The sequence below is a fragment of the Helicoverpa armigera genome, chromosome 1 (assembly GCF_030705265.1).
Source record: "Helicoverpa armigera isolate CAAS_96S chromosome 1, ASM3070526v1, whole genome shotgun sequence".
NCBI lineage: Eukaryota > Metazoa > Arthropoda > Insecta > Lepidoptera > Noctuidae > Helicoverpa > Helicoverpa armigera.
In genome coordinates, this window is record NC_087120.1 from 11,252,393 (window position 1) to 11,267,294 (window position 14,902).

General features: G+C 43.8%; 1 protein-coding gene across 14 annotated transcripts in view; it reads left to right on the plus strand.

Annotated features, from left to right (window-relative positions):
• LOC110378182 (hepatic leukemia factor) overlaps nt 1–14,902 on the plus strand; it is a 109,682-nt gene that overhangs the window by 92,624 nt on the left and 2,156 nt on the right. For 6 of the 14 annotated variants that reach the window (XM_064035313.1, XM_064035330.1, XM_064035337.1 and 3 more), the window contains 5 exons: nt 11,680–11,816; nt 12,181–12,376; nt 12,851–12,963; nt 14,291–14,428; nt 14,689–14,829. In XM_064035313.1, the coding sequence (XP_063891383.1) occupies nt 11,680–11,816; nt 12,181–12,376; nt 12,851–12,963; nt 14,291–14,428; nt 14,689–14,775 (671 nt within the window). In that variant the 3' untranslated portion in view covers nt 14,776–14,829. Of the gene's footprint in view, nt 1–1,859; nt 2,154–11,679; nt 11,817–12,180; nt 12,377–12,850; nt 12,964–14,290; nt 14,429–14,688; nt 14,830–14,902 lie in introns of those variants that run through there. The other 8 variants (XM_049839087.2, XM_049839097.2, XM_064035332.1 and 5 more) reach the window with 6 other exon arrangements.

A 14,902-nucleotide genomic window follows, 5' to 3' on the forward strand; every position in this document is an offset into this window, starting at 1 on the left:
GAGTAGGAAAACTTCTTGAGGAAACCTGGACTCTCAAAGTCTGACTTCGGCAGTCTACATCTCACTCCATCTCTTAGTTGCATTGGGAAAATAAAATAGGCTAATGATGGTGCACTAATTTCTATAAATATAGATAGTTAATGAGTCATAGTGATGATACAATATCTTGTCTGATAAAAAAAGGAATTATGACGGTCGTATGATATCTGCATTTAATCCTATCTTCAGTTCAGTGAGATAGCCACAAAAACACTACCTAAGGACATCTTTATTTAACTACTAAGAATACGCCACCTTTTTGTTGAAAACAGGTCAAAGAACCATCGCTGGAACACCAGCTTTCACCTGAAAAATAAGCATTGATATCAGTTTATCTGTTTAAAGATACCGTAGTAGTTGCCTACACCACATATAGCGGACAAACTTATGACCCTCTCTGACCATTTGGGTAGGACTACTTGAACTAGGCATCTTGCCTAGTTAAAGTAGTCAAAAAGCGATCACATCAAGCAAAGTTATTGTAAACAATCTTGCTCAGTTGATTTGTTGTGAAATTCCTGAAAAAGTGTTAGAAGTGAGTCAACGCCAGCTGGTGGCCGCGAGTAAACACCATTGTATTGCTATCGGCGCACGCGCAACGCCCCTCCCCCCGCGCGACCCGCGGAATACCCCGCTGTGGACTGAGATTCGAAATTATACAAGTAGTTCAGGAATAAATCTGCAATTTTTGAAAGTCACCCACACTTCGCTATGTCCTATATTTTATGTTTTGGCTGTGTCTTATACTCACCATTTATGAATGAATACCTAGCGAACCGTTATAGCTTACATCGATTCAATAAGTCTTGATTTTACATACTAGATAAGTAATAGGCAAAAAAAAAAAAATAGTTGACTTATCAGGTAAATGGGGTAGGCTAGTTCAAATTGCTCCGTGTAAACCACCCCAACATAGTCGGAAAATAGCCTATGGCTATGGCAGAATTTAATCATTTAGATTAAATTCTACATAAATTTAATATCCACAGTCCTTTGACATGTCATTTCACAAACAAAGGTTCGTCAATAATCAAGGATTCATGGAACAAATGAATTTATTAAATTCATCCCCGGGAATTGCCGGGCGATATTTGTGCCGTTCAAAAGACTTCAACGCGCGCTTCTGTGTAGGCAGTGTGAAAGAGGGTTGTATTTCTGGTTATATTATTGTCTGTTTATATGAGGTGCTGATATTGTCTAGGGGTATTCAATATGCATGTACATATGTGTAGGTTTATGCCTTGTGAGGGCTAAGATCTATGTGTAAGGTGGGATAATTTGAGTGTATGTCGCGCATCACATTCTCAACTTTAGGTTAATCGATACATTGAAAATGCTTTAAGAACTTTCTGTTACATCAATTTCTATGCTATTTATTTCGGAAAAAAGTGCAGTGCTTTTCATCGGGTATTAAATAATGATGTGATTATACAGGTATATCGGGGATTCGTTTCATTAGTCAAGGAACTTTACTGAAAGACTTGCTCTGGGAAAACTTAAAGTTTTTTCAGCGATAACAATATGTGAGTAGTAATTCTATATCGCTTATGAATGAAACTTTTAAAACGGTTACGTGATAATGTTAGCAACACAACGTGCTCGTATAACCCAGTTGTCGGCTTTGTTTACATGCGGCGTGCGACACGTGCACTCTTATGTACACACGACATGCGCGCCAGCAGTCAGCAGCTATCGGCGGCGAGAGTGATCGCGCATCGCGGCTATTATGTCACCGCAATTAAAAACTGTGTATTGCGTGCTCGGAAGTAGCGGCGGCGTGGCGCGCGGTGGGCGCGGGGGGCGGCGGGCGGCCGGCGGCGCGCCCGCTCGGCAGTCGCGCGCCGCACGCCGCCGCGCACGCACGTCGCGTCCTCCGCGCCCGCCGCGATGAGTGATCACTGAGCGAGCGCGTCCCCGAACGCCTCGACTCGACCCCATGGAGTACCAGCACCAACCCATACAGCCGCTGGGCCCGCCCGCGCCTCCGCCCCAGCTGCTGCCGCCCGCGCCGCCGCCGCCGCTACCCTCGCTGCCTCAGCTGCAGCACGGCCACGCTCAGGACGACGACCGCTGGAACCAGTACCACATCTGGAGACAACACGTCTTCGTCAACGGTCAGTGACAACCCGTAGCGCCGATACCTGACCACCAGGAAGCGCGCGCGCACTTTCTCTGCCTCAACATACACCCGCTCAGATTCGTGATTGATGCTGCCCCGGCGCCCGGCGTGAGAGAGCCGTGAAAAAAGAGAAAGTGCGCGAGCGTCGATATCAACCGAACTTTTCGGTCGATCGAGAGTTGTTTGTTTCGGCAACGGGACCTTTCACCCGCCGCCAGGTCCCTGGTACAGCTCCTCGTCTCCGCTGGTCGACACGCGTAGCTTTTGTTTTGTTGCTCGCGGGTCACCGTCTGCCGATAACGCGATAACTCGGGATGATCATACCACCAAGGTCTCGACATGCGTCATCCTAATTTCTTAAATATATTTTGTAAGAATTTTGGCAATGTCTGTGTCCCGCAAGTGTGGAGGCCCAGTGGTCCAGGAAGCGCCTGGCGCACGTGTCACGACTTGTGTCTGCTGTCTGTTATCGCATTAGGCACGTGTAGTTGTATCGCATTCCGAGAGCGGGACGCCACTCGATGTTTGTATCGCGAACGCTAGTACGCAGTCCGCGTCGCTAGATTCCGATATCGAAGCCAAACGTCTAGCAGTTCGCGGCGGAAGGCACTTCGACCTTAAACCCGATTAGTTCGGAAGGCAGGAAGCCTTAGCACCGCGTGGCCCACGCGCGCTGACCGGAATCCTCCCGCTAATGATATTACAATATTATCTAACTAAAATAAAATAGAAACCCTAAATGTTGAAGGTATCCCTCGGTTTAGCTCATCCGAAATTAAGGAAGTGTATGTCAGCTTTTTTCTGTGTTGTAATGTGCCGAGCAGCAAAACTACACAAGTTAATTATTTTGCAAAAGTGGCGGTAGATTTTCGCGAGTTGTATCTGTCTATCTATCTATAATCTCGTAACAACTCATTTCGAACTACCTTTGCAAAATTCTGATTAGAAACAAATACTGGTTACTTGCCCCCTTAAAACCGTCAATCGTAAATGCCAAGTCTTTGTTCGAATCGTTTCTCATAAATCAAAATCAACTTTCTCAAGCACCATCTTACAACGTGCATTACTCCATAAAAAAAATCGGCTGACAACATATTCAAAAGGCTACAGTTCCCTTACAATTGTCCACTTAGAAATTCTCGCAAGACATGCAAGAATTTCAAACTACGAGTAGAATAGTTGTGAATTGCACCAAGTGACTGCAACTTTACGTGAATACAGACTCGTACAGTCAAATAAGAAAATATTACATCTTGATATGAGCAGCTGCCAGTTAAAAGTTTTGACTTGCGAGTACCAGTTACAAGCGGCGCCTTTACGCGAGTTTTCTAGCAAACATTTAAACGTACCCTTAATTAACTAAACTTTATGACTATTCTGACAATGTTAATGTACGCTGTACTTGATTCCAATGTCATACTGGCTGTTCCACGTGATTTCGGCCAGTCACATGTCTCCATCAGTCAATAGCTTTCAATCAATTAATCATTAATCAGGTCAAAAACAGAAAACCTCTTGCACCTCTAGTGTACTTCATACAACCAAATAACAGTTTTCCAAGCAAAATTCCAATTTTTACTGAACATTCCAGCCACAGAGTTTCATGTACGAAAATAGCGGCAAACACTTAACGATGGTGGTTTGTTTTTAATGCTGACATTTGTTTGAAAACATCTCGACGCTTTCCTTCAATTAACTAGTTCGGTTTTTATTCAAATCTAATTGTTTCTTTAGATGAAATTAGAACTGTTCTCTCTCTCAGAACCGTCTAGTATAGACACATACAAGGTGCTTTGTAGGCTTAGCTTATTTGTCAAAGATCAGGTACTAGATATAGACCACTGCACAAACTGCTCTCAAAGCCAAGGATATTGAATACAGAACATTTCGCAGATAGATCTATACATAGTGACGTCATTGATCGTCGATCCGAAGACCAACAAACAAAAGAGCATCGCATCGGTACGACAGTATACCGAAGTGGTTATTCTTAGTACTAGTAGCATATTACACTGCATTTTAGTTAAGAACTTTTTTTAAAGAAAGAAAGGCTTCTAGGTACGGGATAAACTAAATATTTTTGCTTAAATCTCTGTTTAACTTCATCGGAACATGTAATAGGTTGCAAGAACTTACCTTTGAAGGAAGATAAGTTATTTTATTTAATTCTTCCTAATTTATAATTTCCGGAATTTTCCGGTTTATGGTATTTGCAGAATCGCATGTTGCTTGTTTCTGGGTCAGCGGGATTTAGTGTTTCAACTGAAACATATCCTTTGAATTATATAAACTTACATTTACTTAGTTAAATATTAACTTGCATCAAAGAGGATAAATTAAACAAGGCTAAAGTAAATACGCATCGCTTTTAGTGAGGATCGTGCCCAAACGTTCAAAGTAAGCCTTTTGACTTGCAGTTTTGCACATTTATAACTTTATAACCACAGGCCCGAATTATATAAACAAAGATTTTTCGGATTTGTCCCAAACCCTAAATAGAATGTGGCAGGACAATGCACAGTTAACCGGGTTTGCTGTTTGAAGTAACTTGATCCAGTTAAGTTATTTATAGAAATTTTAACTTAACACCAAGTCCTGAGAAACGTACTGCTCTGGATATGCCTTGTTGAAACTCTCATGAAACTCCGACATTCGGAAGGAATTTCTCATTACTTATTGAGAAAAGCTAGAAGTTAGAACTTGAGGATGTTTCTAGATAAGAGTTCAAAGACTCAGGATTCTGGTTCAAAAAAGACTCGGCGTTAAATAGCAAAAGCTTTTGTTTCCATTTGTGGGTATCACGTGAAGTTGGGTATATTCTGTAAAGATTATGAAAAAGAATCATAAATAACCTATTTGATAGCAGTCGGCCGGTGAAGTTTCATCATGAGACATGAGCACTCAGTATTGCTTAACGTTATTGTGGCAGACCATTGACGGCCTTGCTCACCCAGCGCTTACGATCTGTACCAGATCTTGATCACCAGGCTCTGACGGCTAAGGCTAGGAGTCTGCGGGGGTCACGCGGGGAGAGAGGGGCCCGCGAAACGAGCGCGTCATCGCTCCTCGTATCTTTTTTGATCAATTCGAGCGTGTCCGCGCACACTTTCACTCCGAATATTTGGGAAAAAGTGGCGACCTTTTCACGACTTTCTCCTTGCCCCGCGCCCTGCCTCTCCGAGACCCCTCTCGCTCCCCGCTGACGCCCAGCACGTGCTCTCTTCCGCGTGCGCGTGGGCACCGACCACTTTTACTTTTAAACTTAACAATGTTTTTCTATAAGCGGTCTCGTTGAGAGATTTCTGTTTTTATTAGAAAACAATTTCCTATTCTTGTATTACGGAAAACTTGGTGTCTATTTATGTTTTATTGATTTTGTGGTGGGTTCCTTTAATGTTTAGGAAAATGCTGAAATGTAACATCCCCGAGTAAACATCTAATTGTACTGGAGGCTCCGAGACAGTTTTTGCTGCTTTAGCCCACTTCTGGTTGAATTCAATACCACATCATAGGTAATTTAGTTTTCTTATACTCGATTTTGACAGAAAAATAATAAAAACCATGAAAATCGGTACCGCACATGTTACGCTACTGAAACCTCCACAAAAGTTATAAAGATATAGGGAACTATGTATTGCAAATTGTCCACTAATAACGCATTATAATAAGTCGTACCATTACTGATATAATCATGGTAGTAAATAATACACCTTATTTGAGTGCGTTAGAATAGGCCAACTGGATGTTTATTACGTTGTACGTGACACGATAATTGTACGACTTACGACTATTGTGGCTGCAAACTTGTTATCATTTTAATAATAACTGAAGGCACGCCAACTCATGTGCATATAAGTTGCTAATCGTTCACCTGTTGCATAACGTAGATGCGAGTGTGTCGTCGGAGCAGCGCCCCCCTCCCCTCCCCCCTCGCCCCGCACGCCGGTGCACGCGCAGGCTCCACGCCGAGAGTAAAAGTAATCTTCCGGAGTGTTTCCGCATCGGCCTCCTCCCGCGCCCCGCCCCGCCCCCCGCGCTTACACTCGCCCGACACCTTCCGACTTTTACTTTTCCGTCGGCGCACACACACGTGCGCGTGCGCCTCGACACGTTCCATTGATCGATCGCCTCCCTTTGTCGTTTTGTTGCTGACCGATTTGATCACTTTCTATGCTGATGGTGTTTACATGATGTGGGAGAGAGTATTGCATGACCATTTTTCCTTCTGATGAAATAAATATCGTGGCTATGTCGGTAGATTTGTATAGTTCCAGAAATGCTTGATGAATTCATAACAAGGTTGCATTTCTGTCATCCCCAACTTTTTGCCAGTTGTGGGTCAAGACTTTTTTTAATCCACCCAGATGACCAAGAGCCCACGACTTTGATTCATGTTCAGATTTATGTATATTGATTTTTTTTATTTAAAAGTATACGGATATAGGTACATGATAACTGTAAAAAAAGTCATAATTGTGTTTTTTAACTCTTTAAAATCAGAAGGAAAAGTCTATGTTAAGACTACGACATGACGCGATATATAGCAAATAGTCAAAAAAAATTAAAAAGTTGGCATTGGGCGCTCTTATCATTAGCTAGACTTATATCTCGAAATGCACAGACTAGGAAATATAATTGAAACAAAGTAAAAAACTATACGTATACGTACTTGAATAGATAAGTATTTTGCGCGTACAACTGACTGATATCTGGCCAAGGACGGTCAACGGCGCGAGTAGTATAAGATTTATTATATGAATGAAAACTTGCTTATTACTACCATTTAACGAATTTATGAAGCACAACTGAAATCTTGTGACCTCATTTCAGTTATGTTCTTGTCTTCATGACTTTCTGAACTTTTGCGTCATAACCGACTACGAATGTATAAGAGGTTATGATCTGACCGTTTATTGGTGCAATTGACAGTCCTATCAAAGAGTACAAACAAGCTATTTTCCCTTGAAAATTGACAGCTGTCAACTACACAAAAGATTCGGTACCCCTCCCGATAACTTAATATGATCATTGATCATGATTCGCTCGTTCATCTCTCAACTTGCGGTCATTTCGTTACTTATTGCAAAAGTTACAGAATCCTAGTTACCTATCTTCCGTAGCTGTTTATTTGGTTGTACGTTCTTTGTGTTGTTTTATCGTCACTCGTGCGCCTCGTAAAAGTTATGGAAATATGCATTTAGACTCCAGGTCACTAATGCCTTTTCTGTTCTGTAAACAAATGCAGGACAGGTTACTTACACTTATACTTATCCTCAGAGTACCTGTAGATTACTTGACATAATTCAACAATGATGGATTCGCAGCTACTGCAAACGATGAATTAGGTTAATAGTACGTCTATCGAATAATTAAAAGTATTGTGAACCGCAGTCGTAATAATTGCTAAGAAGCATTATAAGAATGATTCAACAATGGCACTGTATCATTAAGCGAGCGTAAAGCGCGTCATTTTGAATTTTGAAATTACAACTTTCTCATTCACTTTCGCTCAATTCACACGTTTACGAAAATGATCGCGCGTCGCCGGAAAACGTTGGCTTTCTCCGTTGCGCAAGAACAGCAGCCACTTCCCGCTTGACGGCACCCCGCCCCCCTCCCTCCCCGCCGGGGCAGCTGCCCCCGCCCGCGAGCAGCCGTGCTCGCTGCTCACGGCACTCCTCACCTATTTTCCGAGTAGGAAATGAGCTTGTTACGCAACAGCAGCTTTCCACCGGTGCCGGCGCAGCATTCCGATCGCGACGCACTGCCGACGCTGCCGCGTGACGTCACACGCGACATACATCCTGGTTAGCACCACTTCTTGCCTCCGCACATGGGAGGCTCATTTGTACTAACTTTGGCAATCTCTTCTGAACACTCACATCGAAATATTTTCCTAGACAAAAGAAAAAGATTCGTGTAATAAATCCGTCTCATAATAATGCGGATAAAAGGCATGTTGTATTAGCATGGAGAGTAGGTAATTTGGAGGCACGTCACTTTCTACCGACCGTATCGGAAGAAAGTGAGAGTGCAGGCGTCACCGCGCGGGCGCAGCGCTAAACTGGCCGGTTCGGACACTTTCTCTGATAGGTTAGACGTGCCGAATTCTGCAAATCCTGACCTTTTTCGCCTCAACTTTTTCTTTGTTGCTTTTAGTTGATCTAAATGTGATAGTAAATGTTTATAAGAGACTATCTCTTTTAAATTATGACTGACATAATGAACTGGGATTTTCGAGAAGGGTAGACGAGACAAAGTATAACCCGAGCTACATAGGGCTACGTATGGTTATGTCTAAGCTTCGCTGCCTGGATAAACGTAGCCATACTAACAACGTGGCCAATATCTTTATGAAGTAACAAACTATTCAATTGTGAGGCAGTATTGTTTTGTCTGGAATAGTTCGGTGTTACTTTCTCTGGGCTCATTGAAAGTAAGAGCGCGCCGACCGCGTCGCCTCTCGGAACTTTTGCTTTGTTTGAACAGCCGATGTTTCGCCACTACAGAAGGAACATTTTCATCTCCAGACATTGTGTTCTTCGGTTATCTTATTTAGTATAGGAAATAGAGGAATATAGTATTGCAGTTTTGGTAAAGAAGCTTTAAACTTCAAACTTTAACAAAATCTTATTTTAAATCGGGTAAAATTGCATCACCTCTAGGAGTGCACTGCCTCCTCTCCTCCTTCAGTTGCATTTGGTTAGTTATATATGCTATAAAACGTACCGTTAGCTAAAATAATAAAGGCATTTTAGAAGTCAAACAGTTATGTAGATAATCTAAAGACTCGCGCAAAAAGAGTAGACGCAAGAAGGGGGTTAACTTTACATTCGGATGTCATTCGTGAACCCCTAAAAACATGACATCACAAATGGGAAATGCCGTGAAACAATCAATCATATAAGAGCTGCTATAATTTTCTTGGGAATCCACACGGTTCTTATAAAATTTCCCACCCTTAATGTACATGTAGAATTAAAAAAATAAAGGCAATTCTTATTCTAAGCTCACAAGATCATACCATCTGATCTCATACCACACAAGCCTGTTAAAAAGAACGAACTTTAACGGTCAGGTGCATAAGTGGTTGTGTAAGAACGCCTGGTGGGGGGTGCGTGCTCGGCGCGAGGAAAGCGTGGCGCGCGCGCACGTAACTCGCAACTGGGTTACTTCCCGCTTCCTGTATGCGCCTGAGCCTCTTTTTGTGAAGGAAGCAAGCCGCGCGTGCGATTCCCACGACCACCATTGTTTTGGTGGCAGACTGTCGTATGTTGTTCGCGAGTTGAGTTTGTGACGATGGTTTGATTGAAGTGACAATTGTAGAATCAGATAGATGTTATTAATTTTACTGTGGTGGCTTTTTCGTTCGTTGTAGTCTTTGACGACTTCAGAAGCAAATCCATAACTAGATAATTCTTAATGCTATAAATTACCTACCAAACAAAATGTGTAATTATTCAATCGAGAAAAAGAGATCTTTGAAAATGTAGGTGAAAATTCATTGAAAATGTGTTTTTTCCTTATTTTTCAATCCTCTTGGATCTTCTCAAACAGACTATTACCATTTTTGATGATTATTAAAATTCGCTGCGGAAATATTTAAAGCATTATGTTTCGGCCAGGAAATTCTAAAACCCACACAAACTAGTTTTGATTTTACGTTAGCTAATTATACAGCCTGATGAAAATAAAATTATTTACAAAAAGGCGTTTGCGGTAAAAATATTGATTTTATTTCATTATATTCATTTTCCTAGAAGTCGATTTTTATTATCCTTTTATATTTGTCTCCAATTTATCCGAAACCACAGAAACGAAATTGATTTCCTGTTTTCTGTAAGTCACTTTAGTAGGCTATAGGTAGTCGTTAAATATACGTGTATAAAACGATGGTAGGTTTTCTTAACACATATATTTCTGAAGTAATGATTGTATAGCTACATTATCATATGATTAGATGATATCTGAGCGGTAGTATCGCTTGTCGCATGGATGGCGTGCGGAGTTGCCGCCGCGCGGTATGCTAATGCGCCGGATCGCCTTGAGAGGCCGCGCAGCCTCTCACATACATCTGCTGGTCACACACGTGTCACTAATGTCACGAATCGCTGCACCCGCTGCACCACAGCTCCAGAAATTGTATTATTTACAGCCTTTTTATCGTCCCACTGCTGGGCACAGGCCTTCTCTCAAATGGAGAAAGAGCGTTAATCACCACGCTTGCTCAATGCGGGTTGGTGATTTCAGACTTTACAGTCCAGGTTTCCTTCAAGATGTTTTTCTTCACCTTTTTATCAGCCATTATTGTCCAAGATATACTTAGAAAGTACATACAAACTTAGAAAAGTATCATTGGTGAGAGGTTGGTGCTTTACCCACTAGGCCACCACGACGAAATAATACTGGTTACTGTAAAAATCTACGATTGATATAAAGATGTGTGACGTTGACGGTGTGACGGCGACTTGTCGCTGCTGGTGGCGAGCCCGCGTAGGCAGCCGGCGCTGGTCACGCGGCCGAGCACGAGCGCACCCCGCGCCCACGCGATCCGCGACCCGCGCCCCGCCGCTCGCGTGCCAAACAACGTGACCACCCTCCGGCCTTCGCCGCCAGATCAGCTTCTACAAATATACCCCCGGCTACTCCCGCTCACATCACGTTACCTACGTATTTCCGCAACGGACGTCAGCCTTATTTAGGGAATTGTATCTTTATCAGATTATTTGATTAAATACGATTTTGATGACAGTAAAACTAATTAGGCATGACCTACATAAGAGTAGAGTCGAAATTATGAATAATCATCATGGAACGTTAATGTTCAAGTTTCAAATGAAAAGGCTTCTTTATGCCACGTACCATAGCAACCACAACTTTACGTATTTAGATGGTATCTTCCTATAAATGTAACCAAAACTTACTAGCTTCATATAAAACAAATATTTAAAATAAAATTACTAAGTAGGAGGGTCTTGTCGCTATGGGAACCGTATGCTATGGGCCTACGAGATATGCATGTCACTAGCTATAAAAGTCAAACGTGTCTATCATTGCGTTCCTGGCTAAGACATCGGAGAGGCGTTCGTTCGTCATGACTCCTGCTCTCGGTAACGTCCGTCAGGCTGCCCTGCTCGCGGGACCCCCTCAATCCTCGACACTCACACGCGCTCGTCACTCCGACCAGCCGCCTCCGAGCGTCTGTGCTTTACATTCATTTTGTGTTGTGTCCCTCTAATATAATACTTATTTGTATAGTGTTTGTATTGACTGCCCGCGAATTACACACTATTTTTGATATTCTGGCCTCGCAATTGTATTATACTGATATAAGATGCAAAATGCTATGTTGATGCCATGCGATTGTTGACGAGCTGTTGAAGCTGTGCGACTGGCTCTGTAGTGTAGCCTCAGCTAGCCCCGGGCCCGCCAGCTGGCCGTGTGCGGTGGTCGGCGCGGGCACCGCACACGCGGCCGCGGGCGCCGGTCACCGGGCTGATGCCCTGTCTTCATTGTTGCAGGCAAGTCGGTGAACAGTAAGGACCCGCTCGAAGACAAGAAAGATGACAGTGACCTGTGGGAGGCGCAAGCTGCCTTCCTCGGCCCGACGCTGTGGGACAAGACGCTGCCCTACGACCCCGATCTCAAGGTACAAGAAGTCAGTACTGCTACTTTATTACCTACTGCGTGTTGCGTGTCGTGTGCGTCTCTCACCGGCTTCCTAACCGCCGCTGCGTGCTGCCCGCACTAGGTAATAGAGTCGCTAGCTTACCGCCCCTCCCTGTCCAGCCCGCTCCACCCAGTCCGTTCACTTCTACGCTTCCACCCCAGTGTCGTTCGATTGATCATATCGTATATTAAGTTTATATGCAAATTATGACTTATTTGATTGATGACCAGCCTAGCGAATATGCTCAGCGCGAATTGTGTATTCCCTGTATGTGAGTGGAGTGCGTAGCGGTGCGCAGTGCGCAGTGCGCGCGGTGCGCCGGGCGCGAAGCTGACGCGAACTTCTGTTGCAGTATGCGGACCTAGACGAGTTCCTGTCGGAGAATGGCATGTCGGGCGAGGGCCTGGGCGGCGCGCACCTGGGCGGCTCGGCGTTCGGCCCCGCGCTGGGCCTGCAGGCGCCGGTCACAAAGCGCGAGCGCTCGCCCTCGCCCTCCGACTGCATGAGCCCCGACACCATCAACCCGCCGCTCTCACCCGCCGACTCTAGTACGTACTCATCTTATCATATCCATCAAGTTTTCATTCGTAGCAAATGATTTTATATATCTCTCGTTTACATCTCTGTCTTGAAAAAGGACTAGACACGCACAGAAAGACGTGTATAACCGTTACAGAGTTTCATTTAAATCTTCTTAGTTATTTGTTATCTGCAGTTTGTTATCTCATCAGACGATTCTGAACAGAACTAAGCAATGAACTAAGAATTCATCAAAACGGTTCTCGGGAGTATATTACAGAGTTTAATATTGTCTACGATGATTATCAACAGAGTAGTAAAAAAACCATGTCATCGTAAATCCAGCAAGAATAGACGTAATTGGTTGATCGAATAACAAAAGGCAATCATTTGCATTCGAGTGGTAATTGATTGCAGATTGAAAATCGACGTAGCGATGTAAACCGCGAAAATTGGACTTGGATATGTTTCTGAGTTACTCATAGCGATTTTTATGATTCCAGCGTTCTCGATGGCGTCATCGGGACGTGACTTCGATCCCCGGACGCGTGCTTTCTCCGATGAGGAGCTAAAGCCGCAGCCGATGATCAAGAAGTCCCGGAAACAGGTAAATGATGTTAGTGCGCTGATCATTCCTAGCGGCATGCTGCGATCCGCCTGCGGGTGTGGCGCACACAGACACACACACACACACACACATATACACAGCACGTAGGCTGCATGCACAGTGGTTACTTTGTAGGCCTTCGCCATCAGCACTTGGTGTTGGGACTGATGCACTGGTGCTTCGTTAATACTTCGGAGGTCACAATTGATAAACAGGGTTACACACTAACTCGGGATACCAAACAGATTTCTTCATTAGTGACGCCCATTTACTATCACTTATTACGATTGTTTTTTTTACATGATCTACTTAGGTGACAACAGACACACATTTGTACGGATAAAGCAAAATATTAATAAAATAAAAATACAATGAACAAAATTGCGCGCATAACATAATAACTACATAATTATGTCACTTCTTTCCTGCCTGTCTTGAAAGAGAATAGAATTACATCGTATAATTTCTTGTAATGACATGACCAACACATTGTAACTTAATGAAAAGGAGACAGACGTTCTTGTCTAACAGACACACACACATACACACATATGCACACACAAGCGCACACGCTTACTGGACAGTAGTTAGCGCGAGCACTGCGAGCACACACACACAAACACAATGCTTCCTAACGCCTCCACTGTCACTATTAACCGCCGCGGCGTCGTCCGCGCATCTTATGGCTTCTATTTCTCTATTTAACTTTATGCTCCTTACTAATTTGTGAAATTGGAAATAACAGATGGGTATACACAGTATCGAAGTTTATCATGAATTTGAAAAGCACTTATGATGCAGTCACCCCGTGTAAGCGCGATAAAGTTATACAATTTTCAATTCGAACTGCCTGTACCCCTCTCAAAAGCTTCTCAGGATTGTCAACTCTACCTTTTTGTTGGTGTTATAAGTCACAAAAATATGAACTGAACCAGTTTTCACATAGAGACAACTTCAGCAGCTCATAAAAATTGAGTTTAATTGAATATACTTTAGAATCGCCTCTGCACTGTGACACTGTTGAGTTGACTTCCCTAGCTTAAGCTTCCTATTAATAAGAGTCCAATGCAAACTGTAAATAAGATTCACTTGGACTGCTCCTTCATCTGCTCCTACTTGTAAATATGCGAAGTTCTGGGAAAGGCCGGTCGGCGGCCACATTCCTGACGGACGGCATATTGCTCGTAGTAGTGGCTCGTGCGCCCTCGAGGCCTCGTGGGCCGCATGCGAGCGCGGCGCACTGGGCGACAGTGCGCGCGGCGACGAGCCTCACAGCCGGGTGAAGGGGGGGTTGGGTGGGGCGCGCGTGCTAACCTCATATCACCGTCGTCGCCAGTTCGTGCCCGATGACCTGAAAGACGACAAGTACTGGGCGCGTCGGCGGAAGAACAACATGGCGGCGAAGCGATCCCGCGACGCGCGCCGCATGAAGGAGAACCAGATCGCGATGCGGGCAGGATATCTTGAGAAAGAGGTCAGTGCCCGCTTGTACATATAACGATCCTATTGCAAATCGATAACCATCATCGATATCAAAGTATCGGATCTATTAGACAAATCATGAATGAGAATGGCGCCTTTCGTTAGAATATGCCCACAGTTGCCACAGTTGTCTACGGCAAGGGCTGCGATGATAGAACTCTATCTGCTTGACATTTTTGTACATTGGTAGACTTTCAATAACAGGCTTACTTATTGTATACTTATAGTGCATAATAATATCGATATTTTCAGAATATGGGCTTGAGGCAAGAGGTGGAGCTACTTAAGAAGGAAAATCACATCCTGCGAGAGAAGCTCTCGAAGTACGCGGATGTATAGGCGGCCCGCGCCCCTCCTCCACCACCCGCATAGCACAAACACGCCACACGACACGTAAGCATCCAATACTAAGTTATCTCAAACATCCAATGAGCTCATCAAAGATGTTAGACTTATGTAAAGAAGA